General features: G+C 49.3%; 2 protein-coding genes across 10 annotated transcripts in view; both read right to left on the bottom strand.

Moving 5' to 3' along the window:
- Positions 1-1,905: 1,905 nt before the first annotated feature.
- LOC126053330 (zinc finger protein 501-like) lies at positions 1,906-7,356 on the bottom strand. Of its 4 annotated transcripts, none has more exons than XM_049835397.1 (4): positions 7,247-7,338; positions 4,986-5,603; positions 4,659-4,802; positions 1,906-3,092 (listed from the first exon to the last, which is right to left on the bottom strand). In XM_049835397.1, exons 3-4 carry the CDS (start codon positions 4,720-4,722, stop codon positions 1,906-1,908), a joined length of 1,251 nt encoding a protein of 416 aa, XP_049691354.1. In that variant the 5' UTR covers positions 4,723-4,802; positions 4,986-5,603; positions 7,247-7,338. The 4 variants fall into 4 exon arrangements, with proteins under 4 accessions (XP_049691354.1, XP_049691356.1, XP_049691355.1 ...); XM_049835399.1 differs by having other exon boundaries at positions 5,489-5,603; XM_049835398.1 differs by lacking the exon at positions 4,986-5,603 and having other exon boundaries at positions 7,247-7,340.
- Positions 7,357-7,904: 548 nt separating this feature from the next.
- Positions 7,905-19,100, bottom strand: part of SLX4 (SLX4 structure-specific endonuclease subunit) — a 36,014-nt gene continuing 24,818 nt past the window's right edge. For 4 of the 6 annotated variants that reach the window (XM_049835390.1, XM_049835394.1, XM_049835393.1 and 1 more), the window contains 6 exons: positions 18,327-18,496; positions 15,023-17,481; positions 13,690-13,792; positions 12,970-13,452; positions 10,473-12,334; positions 7,905-8,028 (listed from right to left, as the gene is read on the bottom strand). In XM_049835390.1, the coding sequence (XP_049691347.1) occupies positions 11,980-12,334; positions 12,970-13,452; positions 13,690-13,792; positions 15,023-17,481; positions 18,327-18,496 (3,570 nt within the window). In that variant the 3' untranslated portion in view covers positions 7,905-8,028; positions 10,473-11,979. Of the gene's footprint in view, positions 8,029-9,575; positions 10,198-10,472; positions 12,335-12,969; positions 13,453-13,689; positions 13,793-15,022; positions 17,482-18,326; positions 18,497-19,100 lie in introns of those variants that run through there. The other 2 variants (XM_049835392.1, XM_049835395.1) reach the window with 2 other exon arrangements.

Genomic DNA, 19,100 nt, shown 5'->3' with positions numbered 1-19,100 from the left:
GCCGAAAATGGAAAAGTAGGGACAGCAAGCAGCCTCAGAGGCTTTTGTCCTCCAAGCTCGTCACTCCAATGGGGCGAGAAGAGCCAAGTGCCCCCCACGCCGCCCGGAGAACCGGGTACAGGACTCCTGTCCCAAAGAACCGGGACATCCTTCCCCAGAAGCTGCGCATAGGAATCACTGCGGAACCCCGAGGCAACTGTCCTGGCACGCTTCCTCAGCTGCTGTGCAGACACTCGCCCATGGGAACAGAAGGAAGAGATTAGGGAGGCCTGACAATCGCTGGCCCGGCACGCAGCCAGAGCTCGGCTAGTCACGATCACAGGGCTGGCAGCCGGGCGCTGCGCACCCCGGGCGGCTTGAGGGGAGCCGAGCCGAGCCCCGTCCTTCCGCGGCCTGCGCCGCGCCGGTGGCCCAGCCAGCGGCCCGGGACCAGGCGGCCGGGAGGGCCGCGACAGCCCTCCCTGCGGCCGGGAGGGCAAGAGGCAGAGCAGGGCCGGGGGCAGAGTCCCAGGCCCGGAGGACACAGCCCTGACACGGATTTCACGACCGAGCGTCTTCCTCCCGCCGCAGGGTACCGGGCCCACCTACACCCGGGAGCGGGGAGGCCGGGGCCGCTGCCTCCCGCGGCAGCGCCGGGGGAGCCTGCCCGCCCTCCCTCCCTCCGCCGGCGGAGGGGAAGCGGCGAGGGCCCGGGGCAGGCGGAGCAGAGCCCCGCGGAGGGGAAAAGTCCTACAGAGGGCAAGTCCGGAGGGCCTCAGCCCGGTACCGGCCCAAGCAGTGGGAGAAGGGGGCCCGTTACCTCCGGAGCAGGCCCCGGCCCCGGCCCGCACCGCCGCGTTACCATGGAGACACGCCGCGCGCACTCACCCTCCAGCCGCCTGCCCTCCACCCCGCGGCGCGAAACAAAGCCCCGGCCCTGCCGCCCCGGCTTTATTGCCCAGGAGTGACAGGGCGGCCAATCAGAAGCCACCGACGGCACGCGCCGGCGCCGCCGATTGGCGGAGGCGGCCGGGTTGTTACAGAGCGGCTCTAGCCCGCCCCCCCCCGTCGCCTCGCCGTCAGCGACCTCCAGCGTCGCGCGAGACCCCGCCCCGCGGGCGGCCCGGCGCGTGCGGCCGCGCAGGCGCAGGCGGTGCCAGAGCGGGGGCGAGAGCTGTGGCGGTAAACGGCGGACGGTGGAAAGGGTGGTTTTTAACGATGGTTTTATTGGGCGGTTTTAGAAATAATCAAGCCTCGCTAACACACAGTTCTGCTCCCACGGGGGCTCTCTGCCCAGGTGGGCACCAAGTACCACACACCCACCCAGCGATGAGCCTCGCTGGGACTGCCAGCCCCTGCCTGCGGCCTGCCCTGGGACGCAGCCCGGCAGGGGGCTTGGGGAGGCTGACGGGCACCAGGCTTTGGGCTTCTCTGTGCCACCGGCCCAGCCCACGGACTGAGGAAGGCCATTCGGAGCCTCTGAAGAAAGCAGTGGCAGGGAGGGAACGCAAGAGCTGTTACCTGCTGAGGCTCGAAGATGGTCCGTTTAGTTCACTCTCTAAATCATCCAAAGCGTGTGTGCACAGAGAAAAGGCAAGGTATTTACCTTCCTCTAAAATACACCATCATGTACATTCCAGCCTTTTCAAACTACTTCCTTTCTCTCCCTCTCCCAAAAGCTATCCCTCCAAACACCACTTCCATCCGCTGCTGCATCACAGGCTCTTCCCCAAACCCCCAATTCAGCTCCTTCCACCAACTCTCCCCTTCTTCCATCTCTCTCGTTTAGGACTTCTTCTCCCAGAAAGAAATTGCTTTCACCGTCTGCAAGCAGGGCGGTCAGTAGAGCGAAGGGAAAGAGACACCGGGCTTTGCTCCCCAGGGTATGAGACCTAACTGCTCCCCACACTCACACTCTCACCCCTCCTAGGGCTCCCCAACCCTGTGGATCTGCTGGTGCCGGAGGAGCGCAGAGCTCACGGTGAAGCCCTTCCCGCAGTCGGCACAGGCATAGGGACGCTCCCCGGTGTGGATGCGCCGGTGCTGGATGAGATGGGCACTCTGCCGAAAGCTGTCCCCACAGTCAGCGCAGGCGTAGGGCCTCTCCCCTGTGTGGACCCGGTGGTGCCGGAGCAAGGCTGATCTCCACAGGAAGCTCTTCCCGCACTCTGTGCACTCAAAGGGACGCTCCCCAGTGTGGAAGCGGCGGTGCTGGATGAGGTGGGAGCTCACAGTGAAGCTTTTTCCACACTCGGAGCACCCATAGGGGCGCTCACCCATGTGGAACCGTCGGTGTTGGATGAGGGCTGAACTCACAGTGAAGCTCTTCCCGCACTCGGAGCACTCGTACGGCTTCTCTCCAGTGTGGACCCGCTGGTGCTTCATCAGCTCAGAGCTCTGGCTGAAGCTCTTCCCACACTCCGCGCACTCATAGGGTTTCTCTCCGGTGTGGACCCGCTGGTGTCGCGTCAGGGCTGAGCTCACGCTGAAGCTCTTCCCACAGTTGCTGCACTCATAGGGTTTCTCCCCAGTGTGCACTCTCTGGTGCTGGACGAGCTGCGAGTTCCCAGAGAAGCTCTTCCCACACTCTGCACACTTGTAGGGCTTCTCCCCAGTGTGAGTTACCTGGTGCCGGATCAGCTTTGAGCTCATGCTGAAGCTCTTTCCACACTCGGAGCACTCGTAGGGCCTCTCCCCTGTGTGGATTCTCTGGTGCTGAACGAGATGTGACCGCTGCCGGAAACTCTCCCCGCACTCAGCACAGGCGAAAGGTTTCTCTCCAGTGTGGATTCTTCGATGCTGGATGAGGTTGGAGCTCACCCGGAAGCCTTTCCCACAGTCCCCACATATCGTCAGTCTCCCCACAGAAGGATTTCTCTGCTGAATAATATCTGGCAGCCTCCTGAAACTTTTTCCACGCAGCATGACTCGGCTTTGCCTCTTCTCCAGAGGTCTCTGAACCCTTTCTGACCTGCGTGGGAGGACTAGGTCCTGTGCAGGACTCTGGGAACTGTTCTCCTTGGAGCATCCTGAGAGTAAACCCTCAGGCTCCACTGGCCCGGGGATGCACTGGTGGGCATTCTCCTCCTTCTTGCTCACAATCCCATCTTCAGCTGCAATAAAATGAGAATCCAGAGAGAAGTCACAGGCAGGACAGGGAACTTTGCACAGGGGAAATTGAAAGAGGCCAAATTCTAAAAATTCAGCAGATTGACTTTAAGAACAGAAAGTTCTGATATTTCCCTCCAAACCACATAGCGGATTTTTCAGAGCGTTCACAGGAACAAACCCTGGAAATAGCCCTGCATGCTTTGCCAGAACCTGAATCTACTGCAATTATTGCCATATTAGAAGGAAAAGTTCAGTGCTCAAATGGGAAAGATGGCTGCTCCTCCAGGGTATTATATCCGAGAATGTTATTAAAAGTTGAACTGGGAGTCAGAGGAGGGCCATAAAGAACTGCCTTGTTCAGCAGAACATTACTTGGGTTGCAACAGATGCAACCTCTGTGCTCTTGTGCTGCTAGTATTGCAGAGAGGGAGAAGATGCACAAAGGAGACACTGGCCCTAAGGCATGAGACACGGAGACCACCTGGAGCCTGGCTTATGCCAATCTTAGAGCAGAAGAAAGGTAAATGTATGCTTCCATTGGTGCAGAACAAATCCATTGTGGAAGGTGGTTGATGAGCTGAAGATCCTCCATGGCCGATTCCACATTATGCACTGCAGAAATCCGATAAACGTAGATGACGAAGGTAGTGCAAGTCAGTGGAAGTAACGCTAGCTGAACAGTTATGAATGGCTCCTGGGATACAGGCAATGAACAAATCCCTGCCCTCTTATTCACATAAAGTCTTACAGAAGCATAACCGATATGAATCTATGCTGCGCAGACTCAAGATCAGCTGAAAGTCTTTCCAAAGCAAGGGGCTTGCATAGATTTCTAGGGTATTGACACAGAGCAGTGACTCCTTCCAGTCTGCTGCTCTAATGTGGTTTGATGAGCAGCATCCTAGCAGGTTCAAAAGCACGTACCCCCAACAATACTGTGGCTTTTGCCATCAGTGGGGAAATGTAGCTCTTTGCAGGCTTACTGAGGGCTTATACGCTAAATTGGCAAGACAGGACCTGTGTGGCATGTACCCTTATGCTATCGGGGAAGGGTAAATGGATGTCAGAGAAATGGCAACATGCATCTCTGAAGAGAGGCATCACATCCAAGTTTAAGACAGCTCAATCAGGGAAATAGATTTCTAGATGATCTCTTTGTATGGACTTCCACGGGTGAAGGATGACTTGCTGTTGCCTATACGTAGACCCAAAATATGGAACAGGCTGAGGACTAAAGCTGCAAACACGCAGACCTCCAGAGCTGCCTACTTAAAGATTCAATGGCTACCTCCTGGTTCTCTGAAAACTCCTGTGAAATGAACTGGTAACTTATCAGTTGCGTGGGATTGAAGTACAAACCACAGGCACTTCCTGTGGTCTGGCAGAGTTGCGATAAGGAAGTGCATGCCTTGGAAGAGGACAGTCACTATGGAACCGTAAGTATGCAATAAAGGAACGAGAGTCTAGCATTTCAACCTAGACTGATGCATGTACATGTTTAATCTTCCTCTTTCTAGTCAGTATAAGGAAACATCACAGTATGATTTCACAGTGAATTCCTGATGTACCTTCTGTGGCAGTTTGGTGTGGTAGTGATGCCACTTCTTCCCTCATAGTTTCCATTAAAATCATCCCTTGAGAGGAACAGAAACTGGAACTTTGTTATTCACCATGAAGGCATTTCCATTTGTCTGCAGCTACTCCACCCAGGCCTGGAGGAAAAGAGAAAGATGATATCCAAAGACAGGATAAGAAGAGGACATTTCTGGCAGGCCAGCATGAAGCTCTTGACCTGTGTGTCAAACTTACTGAGTAGACAATCGAGCTAGTGAAGTTGTTCTGTTGCTGTTGTGCCCAAAGTGATACCCTTCACCTATGCTAGCTTTGGTACTTACACAGAAATTTGGTTCTTTGCACAGAACTTGAAAAGGCCTTCAAAGTACAGGAGAATCAAGTCTTCTACGGTGTTCTGTACTTTCTGGGGAAGGTCAGGAGTTTCAGGCTGCTTATTAAAATGATTACAGCCATGGCTCCAGCTTTCAACTTCTACAACCATTTTTGTTACTTCTGAGCTACTAGGTATCTTCACTGGCATCCAAGACAAGTTGTCTGTAAAGGGTCTGATCGAAATCATGATGACAGGAATTCACTGGAGTTATTTAAAGTGGAAGGAGAGTAAGTTCACAATGCTGAGGAATTAATACTGGAAGCATAAGGCTGAACTGGCAAAAATTAGTAAGCAAGAGAGACAGGAAGAATGTGGTTCTTCCTCAGCCCATGCCAGTCTGGGTTGATGGTAAGACCTCTGATACGCCCAAGACTGCCAGTGCTATAGCTACAAGGCAAGCTCCAGGTAAGCAGGGTAAGCGTACATACTGAGAGAGAACCTAAATATCACCTTAAATGTACCCTTGGATCTGTCTTTCTCAAGAGAAGCCAGCAGCAGAAGGAGTTTTGGCTGATGCTCCGGCCTGTCTCACAGCAGCGGGAGGACACAGCAATCATCTCCGGCACTGAATTCATGAGTTCACAGAAGAGAAAGCCATGAGAACTATTAAAAATAACACACCACCACCATGAGGAAGCCTCAGGCTGCTGGATGATGGTAGACTGTGCTGGGGAGGTGTCACTGTATGATTATCTTATCCCTCTCCCTGGCAGCCACTTCTAGCCAGTCCCTGAATCCCCAAGACAGGGCTCAGAGCTACACAGGCCTTTGGTCTAACCCAGCAGGGCTGTTCACACAACCTCACAACACTGCCGGACTCCTGACTGTGGCACCTCACTGGTGGGGGACTGGAAGGTGGCTGATGTGATGCCAGGGCTTGAGGGGAGATCTGGGGCCCAACATTCCAAGCAAACAAACAGAAATTGGAGCAAGAGAATTAATGGACAGATGGCCAAAGAGGCAGACTGGGGAAGAGCTGGCACGGCCTTTGGAAAGAGATGTCTTACTTCACAAACCACTTGGAGTTCTTCAGAGACGTCACCAATATTAGCGAAAGGGAGATCTGTAGTCCAAAAGCACTCCCAAAAGACTTTTATCCCTCACCAAAACTGATAAACTAAGCTGCCGTGGATGAATGACCCTCATTAAGGTGGTAAGGGAGGGGAAGGGGAGGTGGAACCACTGCTGATGATTCTGTGTCATTCAGGGTTAAAGACACAAAGGCTGACTATAAAGATAAACTGCAGCAGAGGTTTTGATACTGACCAACCAGGTGACAGGGGAATGACAGGTGACATTCACTGCAGGTAAACATAAAGAACCGCAGAGGGGAACAGGATCTATACGATGCACTTGCACCAGGACGGGCCTAGGATGTTTTTGGTATCATTCAGGAATAGCACCTTGGAGTTAAAGCAGACAGATGAAAACTGCAGCTTCTAGGCAGACAAAACAGCTAGTCACATGTTAGGGATTGTTAGGACAAAAATAGAGAATAAAACAGAATGTAATTCTGCCTTGCTGCTCAAACCCCACATCCTGACTGTGTGCAAGGGGGAGGACAGAATCCCCATTTCAGAGAAACGGAAGATTTCCGTAGAGCTGAGGAAGATACAGAGGCATGATTTGAATGATCAAAGACACAGAACAGCTTCTGTATAGGAGATGACTCAACTGCCCATTCTGCTGGAAGAAGGTACAGCTGATAGGGGATATCACTGAGGACTGTAAAAACACAAGTGGCATGTGGGGCGGGTAGGGATCCATCCTGCACCATCTGTTCTAAATTAAGAACTACTGACATCCAGTGATCTGCTAGAAGGCAGCTTCAAAGCAAACCAAAGGAGGCGGTGGCTCACAAAACAGCTAAATAAGCTGTGGAGCTCCTTGCTGCAAGCTAAAACGTACACAACTTTGGAAGGCCAGAAAATACAGAGAGCTGCAAGATATCGAGACATCACATGTCTAGTTCAGGACTTTCTGAAGCCACAGATTGCTTGGGCCTGGGAAAGCATACAGGGACACACCACCCCTTGTCTGCTCTTCTCTGCGCCTCCAACACCAGCCATTGTCAGAGACAGCAGGAAAAACTGGCAGGACCCTGGTCCAACCCGGTACCGCCACTCTTGCGCATTCCAGTGGGATTCAGGGATCCTGGAGCCGTTTTTCTCACCCACAGGTTCGCAGAGGATTCCACCGGCCCCTTACCTGCACAGGTGCCACTCAGAACGGTCTTCCCCTTCCCTTCGTAGGCGTGGAGGTGGGAGAACCACAGTTCCTCCTTCTGATCCCTGTGGGAGATCATCTCCAGCTCTGCTCCTGGGGGTCCTGCTTCGGGAAAAGAAACGGGGTCAGACGACCTGGCCTTTAACTGACTGCTACGAGCAGAGGGGCTTCAGCACTTGGGAATTAGCAGCTCCCCGCTGAGCTGGGACCCCGCTTCCACCGGGCTCCCCAGCACCCCAACGGCCCCGCTGCCCGTGAGCACCCGCGCCGCCCCGGGGAAATTAACGCAGCCGCCGGGCTTGGGGGCGGGGAGGCGGCGGGGAGCGGCCGTGCTCTCCCCGGACAGGGGCCCCGTACCTGCGCCCGGCCCCGCCGGCAGCGGCGGATCCCGGCGTCGGGGGTGGGGTCACGTGACGACGGCGGCGGCCAATGGCGTGTGGCACCTTCGGCCCTGAAGGCGACCGAAAATGGCGGCACCGAAGGTCGGGATGGCGCCGGTCCCATCCCGCGGCCGAGCTCCGCAGCCGTCCCGCCGGCCAAACCGGGCCTTTCTGGCAGGCGGGGCTGCCTCCGCAGGCCGGCCGAGGCCAGCCCTCCCCCGCGCCCCCGCGGGTGGGTTACCTGCTGCCGGATCCGCGCCGTGCTCACGCTGAAGCTCCCTCCGCACGCGTAGGGCCTCTCCCGTGGGGGTTATCCGGTGCTGGATGAGACGCCATCGCTGCCCCAGGCTCTCCCCGCGGGCGAAGGGTTTCCTCTCGGGGTACCTGTGGGAGGCAAGGCTTCAGCTCTGCGGCTCTGGCCAGGCTCATCCCTGTCGGGCAGACAGCAAATGCCTACCTCGGGGGGGCAACATGGACCCTGCGTCGCAGAAGCTCAGTGAAGAAGACAGGACAGCAGCCAGCGCTTTCTAAGAAAGAAGTATCTAGAGGACACCAAAGCAGACCTCTGGAAATTTGTACATGGGCTCGGTGCCCTTCCAAGAAGCGAGGACATACCGGGGGCACCATCGGGCTGCTGGAGCCTCCTAGGTCCTAAGAGCGGAGGCAGGGCCTTCGGCCTTGGAAAAGGAGGGAGTGGGCTTGCGCTGGGCTTAGGGACGAGCTTAAATCCTTAGCAGTCTCCTAAATCCTTAGTGAGAACTCATTCCTTGGTAATCTAAGCTTACAAGAGGAGTGCCTGGGCAGCAGAGCAGCTGGAAAGGCAAGGAACCTGGGCAGAGCACTCTTGCAAACCCTGTTCTGGGGGACAGCAACTGAGTCACAGAGATGCCTTTGCTGAAGGCTGCATCACCTCTCTCAGACACTTTGTGTCTCATTAAACAACAAGCAGCTTATATGCAATGCTTCTGAAAGAAATTTTATGCTGGAGTGATCTGAAAAGCTAACAAGCGTGTTTCAAAGGCACTTCCAGAACCGCTCCAGTCCCGTTCAAGAACTGCAGGAAGGACTGCGCTCACATTTATCCCTTCAATATCTAAACACTGACACTGGAAGCATAATACCTGCGCTCTGTTGGCCTAGTAGAATGGGAAGGCACAGTAATCACCACTCTGCGCTTTACAGCATTCTCATATTTTGTAGTTAAATTGGCCCCTCTGTGGGTCTTGGCTGTGGCAGAGACCACGGTGATGGATCGCACCCACTCAAAAAATGCCATTTAGACAGGGCAACTTCTGGAATAAGTGTACACACAGAATTGTGCCTGTATAAGAAAACAGCTCTCTTCTCACATGCAAGATTATTATGTAAACATCTGCAGCACAGCTTTTCAGAATAAACCAATTGAGGCTATTTTTTCAGGCAGGAAATGTGACAATACACAAACCAACGTGGTGGTAGCTGCAGAGGAGTATCCATGATCAATTTGTTTGTCATTTGTTAATAGCGAATTTAGAAACAGTGTTTTCCAAAGCTCACTCAGAACTCACATGGCGCATCTTGGTAAGACAGAAGCTTTGTGCAATGCTAGTAACACATCCGTTCCTTTCTTTAACTTCAAAAAAACCAACTCTTAGTTGAAAAGGTATTTTTTTTCCTGAAGCCTTAGAAGTGTTAAAACAAACAGAAGTATCAAAATATTTTTGATAGCTGTTACTACACAGTTGGAAATAAAAAATCATGACAATGTATTTTCCAAGACAAATGAGCCTGCATTAGGAAGGTATGAAAACACAGAAATACATACAAATTGAAGTGTTTGGCAACAAATTATCACTGGCAGATGGCGACACCAGTGTTAACTGAGGGAGGCACGCTTTGCTTACGGATTAATGAAGCAGGCAAATGAATAATTGCTTTCAGATAATTTGCAGTGTGTCACATATGTCCTTGTGGTCTTGAAGGCTGTAAAATATATTATTTTCTCATCATCTGAGAAAAGTTTTAGAATTACAAGAGACATTTCATTTTGTCATCTTCTGCAACAAGGAAGCATTGAGGCAAGCCTCTGCAAAGCGGTCACTTCCAAACCCTGACAGCACAGATGTGATACTTAAAATCATCTTTCTGCACTAGGCAAAGACTGCCCAGTTGCAAGGTTTAAGGATGACAAAGATAGGAGGATGGAGACTAAAATTCAGATTTTTTTCATAACATGCTAAACAGTTTTTTATGACACAATGCTATTTGAATGATTGTAATTTATATTCACTGAACTGTGACACTGCATTCATTGAAGATTAAGGTGTAATAAAGAATTGATTACAAACCGCCTGACTGTAAATATGCCTTACCTAAAAACAGAGCAAAAAAACCGGGAAGGGATTTTATTTATTTTCCCATATTAAGACTGGTAAGTAGGACAGAAGCTTTTTCCATGTATGAAGTGTGTACTTGAGAGAGAAATACATGGTACCCTGAGGGCAACAACATTTCCTAGAATGCCACTTAAGGCAAGTCTTGTCCTTTTCAGGTAACAAAGTCATCTTCTGGCAGCTTTTGCACAAGAAGTTGGAGGAGGAAAAGTGATGTGACTGCCAGGGAAGAAAACTTTCCCAAATTCCTTAAAATTCACCCGACATGGCAGAAGGCTTTGCTAGGAGGTCCCCTCACCATTATACATGCCACAGTGACACCTGACAGAGGAGGTTCATAAGCGGTCACCCAGTTCCCCTTCACCAGCAGCCCTCCCCTCCGAGGCCAGACTGGACCCTTCCCCACAGCCCGTCCTCCCGGCAGACCCCAACACCTTCCCCCCACGTCTCCCTTACCTTTGGGCTGCACAGCCCAGATGAAGCAGGCAGCTTGTCTCTCTCCAGGCAGCCAATTAATCAACCGCTGCAGAGTGATCTCTCCCATTCCACCTCTCCTTGCTGCTGGGTGCCCGTGCCGACACCTCTTCCTCTATTTCTCCGCTCGAGGTTTCAGCCAGTACAGGCATAGACTGCGGACTCTACTGCTCTCAACGAGACCCAACCTTGCCACTTAGAACCAACCCCCAAGTCTATTGTAAGACATTGCTTATAGTTTATCATTAGTACCTTACAAATTGTTTATTATATATAATATCAATCAAATAAACCCAAAGATATACTGTATAAAAAATAGAAAAAATATTTATAAATATATAAATACGTTTAGAAATCCGGCTTCTTTTTTTGAAATGTTGCAAACATTTTGTTCAGTGAGACTCTTTGCAGACTCAGAACTACCAGAACAGACAAAAGTCAGAAGATGTGAAAGTAAATGCCTAAAAGATGACAATTTAGGGTCCAAGACTACCCCAAGAGTCCCAGACAGTTTACAACCTAAGATCAGTCCAGTTTGGAAAGGATCAGAGAAGTGCGTTTAGATCAGGTTATAAGAAGTGCTGAAGAGATCCAGTGGTCACTACAATACTGTCTTCTTAAAAACATCTCTGTCGAGGACATACTCAAGCTACACTGACAAGGTAAAAACAGCACTCAGAAAATGGAGCAGATGGTATCCTTAACATAGATCCAGCATGCAAGTGAACATACACAACTGAATGTTCGAATCTAAAGGGCTTTCACATGACATCTGGTGTCAGAGGCCATTTTTGGGAGCCATCACAAAGAGACTACAAACCCACCTCCACTGTTTTGCAGCCATTTAAGAAACACAGATTTAGGAGTTTTACCAGAGATTGCAAACTGAACCAGGGACAGAAGAAAGGCATTGGATTTCCACAATGCTCCCTGCCTTAACAATCAGCAGGGCAGATTGTATGCTGAAGAAATGAAGACAGAAGTCACTGGGGTCTAAACACTCAGTGCTTTACACAGGGGAAAGGGGACTGGTTTCTTGCAGGTGGCTTATTCTACTGAATACTGGAACTTGAAGGGTGAAGCGTTTCACAGCCCAAGGACAGGGAAAAGGTCTTGGCAAGCGTCACTGGGGGAAGCACTTGCCTTTAAAAGCACCAACATGAAGAAAAGTTGAGGACCTAAAACCTATTAGAAAAATAGAAAGAAAAGGCACAGGAGGAAAATTGGGGGGAAAAGAGGCTCCAGATGACCTGCGTGCTGAAGGCAGGACAGGAACTGGAGAAATTTGTGCAATTCGGAGCAGAGGGCTGGGAACGGGAGCTCAGTTCAGACCCATTCTCCAGTGTGTAATCTGGACAGCAGGCCACAAGGAGGAGCAGTGCACCCACTGATCACAGCACCACTGCTAGCACCAGCCTGGAATGGGGTTTCCAGCTTATCAGGAAGGCCTCCACGTACAAAATTTTCAGGATGGAGGAGTCGGCTCCATTCAGTACCGTCTCCTCTGTTTTTTGTTCCCCTTTCTTTTCTGTTCCTTCTCTTTCCGGGCTCTGGCCGTGGTAAATGTGATACAGTGAGCATCTAAAAAGTCAAGTAGCTTTGCCTTGGAAATTTTAATGCCGTTCTCCTTCAGCTCTGCGTGCAGCTCAGCCAGCTCAATTGGCTCATAAAAGAGAATCTTGTGGTACAGGGCTGTGTTTGAACGGATGTAGCACCTTACTGCCTCCAGCTTATCTTCTTCCCGAGCTGCTGCCTGAGATGCTGGAAGCTCCTGAGATGCTGGAAGCTCCTCTTCCTCCTCCTCAGATGAAAAAGCACAGGCTTCAAATCCATTCACGAAAGAACTAAAAGCAAGATCAAGATGACCAGACATGAAAGAAAAAAACAGGCCACCAAGGACAGGACCAGAGCTTCCCAAATCCCTGGTGGCCCAACCCCTGTGACTACCCTCTATAGCATCACAGATTCTCCAATACCGGCACCCACAAAATGAGTGAAGCAGAACATGGCACATGTTCTGCAAAGTTCCCTACCCCAGCCAGGACAGCGCTGGTCCTGCTCACCCAGCCCTGGAGCTCTCTTGGCATTCCTTGCTCCTGACCCATAGCACCTACTGCTGCCATGCTTCAGCAGCCTCTACTGACTACTGTTGTGCTGTCCTCCCCCTACTCTAGCTGCAGGTTCTCAGTCAACACTGAGTGCTCCTTGTCGCTCTAACTTTCAGAGATGAGGCATGCCAGATTTGGGCCTTGCCCACAGGCAGCCACAAGCACGTTTGTGTTCTGAGAATAGCTCACTGGGAATTAGACTAAAAAACCAAAGCCTATTTCTTTTGTAGGAGTGTGATGACCTTCAAATGACATGCCCAAGGTGGCAGGGCCACTGTAGGCCACACGGACACTCACCTCTGTTTGCCACATTCGTAGCTCATCTCTGTTCTCCACCATTGACTGTTTTGTTTAGTATTTTGTTGCCTTACCTCTGTGAACCAAAAGAGATGTCACTTCCATCCAGTGAAGAAACTGCAGACTCCTGAGATGCTGAAAGCATTGGTTCCTCACCATCAGCTGCCAGAGACCTTTTCTCTGGAGATACAGATGATCTTTTCTGCTCTTTGGCTCCTTCTGGGTCATGTGTCATTTTAGTTCCCTGCTTGGGTGCTACACAGCCTGTTTCACGGGATCCAACACAGTCATCATCAGCCCTCCCCACAGGGAGCACTGAAGAAGCCGTAGCAACCTGCTTCCTTTTGCCCACAGCCCTTGAGGCATTGGCACGCTTTCCACCTGCAGTCCGGTCTGCCTTTGACTGCCTAGAGCGTTTGGCCGGGGACTTCTGCATGGGAGGCTGGGAAGATGGGATTTCATCCTCAAAGTCAGAGTCCACGTCCCGGTGAGTATACTGGAATATCTCCTTCAGCTTCAACACCATCTGACGTTTTGGGAGAGCACGAACTCCAAATCTGAAAGAGAAAGATGGGAGCTTGGGTTAAGATAATGCTGCACATTCCACTGTCACAGCTCTAGAAGAGGTTCAAGCCAGGAAGTCCAGTGGTTAGCTGGAAAAGTGTAACATGACCTCAAAAAACACTGACTGGACCTTCACCATGGTTTCACTTTCAGCCCAGGAGCTTGCTTTCACACTAACTGCCAGCAAGTTTCTGCTCATAAAGAGATGTACTCATGGAGGTAATGCAAACCTGCTCAACTCCTTCTTCAGCTGTGGGGTCTCCATGATAGAGTAAGCTGGCATTGGTGTCATTGGAGTGCTGGGAGGCTTGTCGTTCTCCTGACAGGGAGGTTCTGCAGCAGGATGAAATTACCATGATCAGAATTAGTACAGAAAGGACTTAAATGGATGGTATCTTCCCCTTTTACTAGCAGATTTTCTAATATTACATAATGATTGTTTAAGTAGCACTACTTTCCTACAAGCTTTTTTAATTATTACTCAGCTTCATATGGGACAGAACAGTCAACAGTTTGTTTTTTTCCCTAAACTGGGATACTTGATTTTTATTGACTTTAAATCAGAAAACAGCTTAAATTCAGACATATGTCACATCTGAATATGAAGCCCATTCAGGGCTTTGTTACAACAGGCAACTTTTACAAGGCAGTTAAAAAAACATGTTTACTGAATTCTGTAAAGTGGTTCTTTTCCCAGGAAGGAAATTTCATAATAGGGACTTGATGCAGAAGAAACTGAGGAAGTCAAGCCTTTGGGTCCCAAGTTACATACTGATGTAATGATACCAATTTACTGATACTGTGAAGCACAGTCAGTCTTACATGTCATGTTCTAAACACCCGTTAAACTAATCACTTAGTATGGCATAATTAATAATATATTTAATTAGATACTATGAGATCAAGTACTGGTCTTAGATGGAAGGAACCATGCAAGGGTATGTGCAGGGCATGCACAGTCTGTTGCAAGGGACCAGAAAGAGCAAACAGAAGGCAGCAAAAGACAGCAGTGCATCAGCAGAGCTTTGCAGGAAAGCATGCATGAAGCCTACGGATGGGCAGGGATAGGCACCCACTCCCAGCTACTCTCAATACGAGGAAACCCTCTGTGCCTGCACCACTGTGTTGCTTACCTAATGTCCTTGTGTATGTTAGCACAAGCATTGCTTCACAAATGCGTGAAAACCAAGACTGTACAGAACACCCACTACTACAGGGAACAAATATCCACTGGCATGCAAACTGAAGGTTGGTTTTTTGTTCTGTTTTGGTCAGGTTTTTTTTCTTCCAGGTACCCGTAGCTTCTGCGAGTACTATCACTATCAAAGAGCCAGTGTGAACAAAATACAAGCAGCTGCGCTCCAGGAATCCCACATTTAGACATGCTCTCTCCCACATCAGAAGATGACTGTACCTTCTTTGTGCTTGGCCCTGACAACTACTTCAGATCAGGAGGCCAAAAGACGGTTTCAATGTATCAAGTGAACCACAGGTGAGATGACCACTTAAAATTAAAAAAATTTAACCTAGTCCAATAAATCTAGTATCAATACAAGCTCTCACCAGGAGTCTTTACAGGATCTGTCTGACAGGCGCCTGCTGCAGTTGACAACCTCTGAGACAGAGGAAGCATCTCTGGAAATTCATCTTCCTCTTCTCCATTCCAGTCATCCCAGATTTTGGAGTTCAGGTAACTTGGTCTACTGCCCACTGATGAACATGCCTCAATAGGACTCTTTTCAATACAGAGCAAAGTTGTTCTTCTGCCAACAGTACTTCCTCGAAGAGGGGTACTGCCCTTAATTTCCTGTACATAGACTGGGCTCTCCCACTGGTCATACCAAGAGCCAGGTCTGGGGCTGCTGGCAGTGCTGGTCTTTGCACGGCTGACCTGGTTGGAGCCCTGGCTGTTACCTCTGACTGGTGACAGATATTCACCATGCCAGCACTCATCAACGGGGATTGGGGGCTCATCACAAAGCCAGACACTACTACTTAAAGAAGGCAGACTTATTTCCTTTTCACTGTCCTCTACCTCAACCACACTGGTATTTGTTTTATCTTCCAATGGCTGCTCATGGCATGGAGGCACAGGTTTGGATAAAAATGAGATCTTGGCACACTTGCTTTTTATCTTGGTGTGGCCAGGGGAGAGGAGAACTGGATCCACTGGAGAAACTGGTGGGGAGTTCTCAGAAAATGATCCTGCTGCTGGACTGCTGAAAGGGCTCCTTTCACTGACTGAGTTCTCCATAGGCAAATGGTTGTCTGACAATGTTGTTTCACAAATTTTTATTAAATTTCCAGTCATTTCATGGTTACTATTACTTTCTGCTAAGTTCTTTGTGCTGAGTTTAGATCCTGGACTCTTTAAAGAATTAATACTTGTGACCTGAGTCTGTGTTGAGAAACTTCTGCATTTGCTCAGAACTGGTGTATCAGGCACTAGCCAGGAGCTGTCTGTACCCAAAGACATTTCATAACCAAGCCTTTTTTCAGGGCTCAGGTTTGGACTCTGTTTGCTCTCCTTACAAGCATCTATTTGTCTGCTGAGAGGCAATTCGGTGGATATCTCCACATCATTACTTATATGCACTGTATCTGTAATGCCACATGAGACCCGGGTAGATCTCTGCTCCGTTTCAGTGACTGATGAGTTATGTTCAGGTTTTGCTATCTCAGGACCTTGTTCTACATTTGTACATTTCAGTTGCCCAGGGATTTCCATTTTCTTCAGAGCAGAGCCTGACTCTGGTGACTTCTTGTCTTCTTGTAACTCCATTTCATCATCAGAAGATAAAACAATAACATCACCCTCCTTGCTCTCCTGAGCTGCAGCATTCTGAGTTCTGATGACCAGTGATGACAACACTGGCACATAGGTATGCTTGTTTATATCAGTATGGGGAAGCTCTGCTGAAGAAATTGTGTTGTCATTTCTTGATGCAGTATCCAGCTCATTGGCTTTCTGAAAGTGTATTTCATCAGATGGGAATGATTTTTCCTTTTTGTTTTGCTTTGGTGTTGACACATGTTCTCTGGCAAACTTTCTCTCTGGTTTTGGAGATGCAGGTGAAGAGCCAACAGCAGGAAAAAGGGGCACATGAGGTTTGGGAGGAAGACTCCCATAAAAACCGTTCCTATGTGGTGAGAGATCTTTTTGTGACTTGCTGTACAGAAGTGAATCATTAACATCAACGTGTTTTTCACTAGGAGCCTTTCCTGATTCTTTGATAACTTCTTTCATTGGGGAAGGCTCACAATAATCTCCCCGAGTTGCAGAAAACAAGCGTTCATAACTTTCATTTATATTAGAATCACCGTGGAAGCTAGGAAACTGTTTTTCACAGTGGTCTGCCTTGCCATGCGAGACCTGAGACGACTTGGAATCCTTCACACCTTCACATCTCCTAACAGCCTCTCCTTCATTAGTGGTGGCACCATGGGATGCTACATCCCATTTTTGAGGTTCGCTGTGAGGCACAGAAATGGTCTGTGGATCATTCACGTTCTTGCACCTATTTATATTCTGCATTTTCTCTTCTTGTGCAGGCGAGTCACATTTAGATCTTTCCACATCATTGTCATCCCTCAAATCTTTGAAGCTGTTGCTTATTGAAGCAGATTTGGATCTCTTTACCTCTTCCTCCTCAGTTTGCTGGTTTGTACCTTGGGCTGCCTCAGTATCACTGCAGATGCTGCAGTCTGTTCCCTCGCTCACCTCTGTTTCACCTTGAACCATCTTTCTCTGAGTTGCAGCAAACTCATAGATCTCCTCCAGCTCCTGCTCACCCACCCCACTGTCATCTTCCTTCTGGCATTCAGGGTTCAGCATAGCTACTTCTTCCTCATCTTCACCCACCCACACTGACTTCAAGAGGTCTTGGAAGTTCTCATCTCTGTCCTCACAGTCTTCGTCATCCCTCACAGAGATAAGATCATCTTCTGAATCCACTCCAGAAGACACCTGACTCTCCCCAGTGTTGTTTTCACACTTTGCCATCAGGTCCCTCACACCAAACCTGCAAAGATATAATAGCAATGTTAGTATTTTCCTCCTCCAGTATTTCTTCACCATTTGGCTGCCTGATCACTCTTGTGAGCCTTGTAAACAATTTGCATGAGGATGCTGGTTTCCTAAGATGTACAAGATCCAGTATACTCCTAAAATTCGTAATTCCCTTTTCCAGGTGTAACTTACATGAAAACATCAGGCTTACTCTTCCTTTTTTATGTTTGAGACTAAACAGCTCTATGACTACACTAAACCCCCTTCACCACTTGCACTGGTGAGAGCCCCATGGAATGGCTGGGGATGGATGATGTCTGTCACGTGCAAGCTTCATGGCTTTTTGGAGTGACAGGGCACCTCTGTACATACATTTTGGCAATATCCAACCATCTCTCCCCCGTATCTCAGCAACTGCTCCTATTCCAAGCTCTTTACTTAGCGCATGCCTAGGATCATGACCAAGAGCATCACTGACACAACAGAGTTCTAAGCATCCAATACATTCTGCGAGTGTTGTTCAGATTAAGTGCACTACTAGCGCAATGCTTTGAGAATCACGTATAGAAGATATGCTCATCATTGTCAACATCAGCTGTCAATACACATCCCGAGACAAAACTCTTGGCAAAAGTCAGCTAAGCATATACTGAACATAGAAAATCTCACACAGATACAATCTGAAGAGAGGCTCATGGAAAAGATGAGGGTAGGATGTTCTTATGTGCAAGTTTCATTTAAGATGTAAGCAGAGGACTATGGAATTTGTAAGCCACTAAAACTGCAATGGAAGATATCAGATTGGGGTCTGTGTGCCAGAAAGCAGGAGGGGATCCAAAAGATGCTCACAATACAAACCTGGCAGCCAGAGCCACCACCTGGGGCAGCACCCCAGCAGGGATGTCAGCATCAGCAGCATAAAGGTATCGCAAGAATGCACACACCGCCTCTCCTGTCACGTCACTCAGCAGCACACGGCGCGTCTGAGCATTCCCATCCTCCTCCACTAAGAATCCTTGGCTGTGAACCTGGGGTAAGAAAAAAGCAAACAAAGTCCGTTTGCTAGTAAAGGAACAGCAACACCAACATTCTTGTTCCTATCAGCTTACTCCTTTCATTCATCAAAGTCTTACCCTAGGACCAGGACCTCAGAGGGAAGCTAAGATGTGCAGTTATGCAGAGCTTCATATGGAACAGGCCATTTCCTTCCAGACCCTACAGCTGTTAGCTTTGATAAAGTTTAACTACTCATTTTAGTCACACATATAAAAGATGGTGTTAGAGTTCTTCAGTTAGTTTTGGAATCAAATTACTTCCCAGAGGACAATTTCCACAGTTACGTACAGCTCTCTACAAATGAGCTTCCTCTGTTCTGTTTTGAATTTACCTACCCTTGATGCACTGCCAAAACTCTAGTTCTCCTGGTGTCTCACAGGAAAAGAGACACCATACAAAATACTACTCCACTGAACTGGAGTAGTATTATCTGTAATTATCTGTGCGGGTCCAACTTGATCTCAGGTTTTGGTGAAAATGCATCCCCAGTTCAGCAAGGTCTTGCTTCCTTTGCAGCCAAATCCCATATTGTACTATCTGAAACCCTCTCCAAAGTTAGGGGATGTCATGCAACAG

This window comes from Accipiter gentilis, chromosome 33 (assembly GCF_929443795.1).
Source record: "Accipiter gentilis chromosome 33, bAccGen1.1, whole genome shotgun sequence".
Classification (NCBI taxonomy): domain Eukaryota; kingdom Metazoa; phylum Chordata; class Aves; order Accipitriformes; family Accipitridae; genus Astur; species Astur gentilis.
This window is presented reverse-complemented; position numbering and strand designations above follow the sequence as displayed.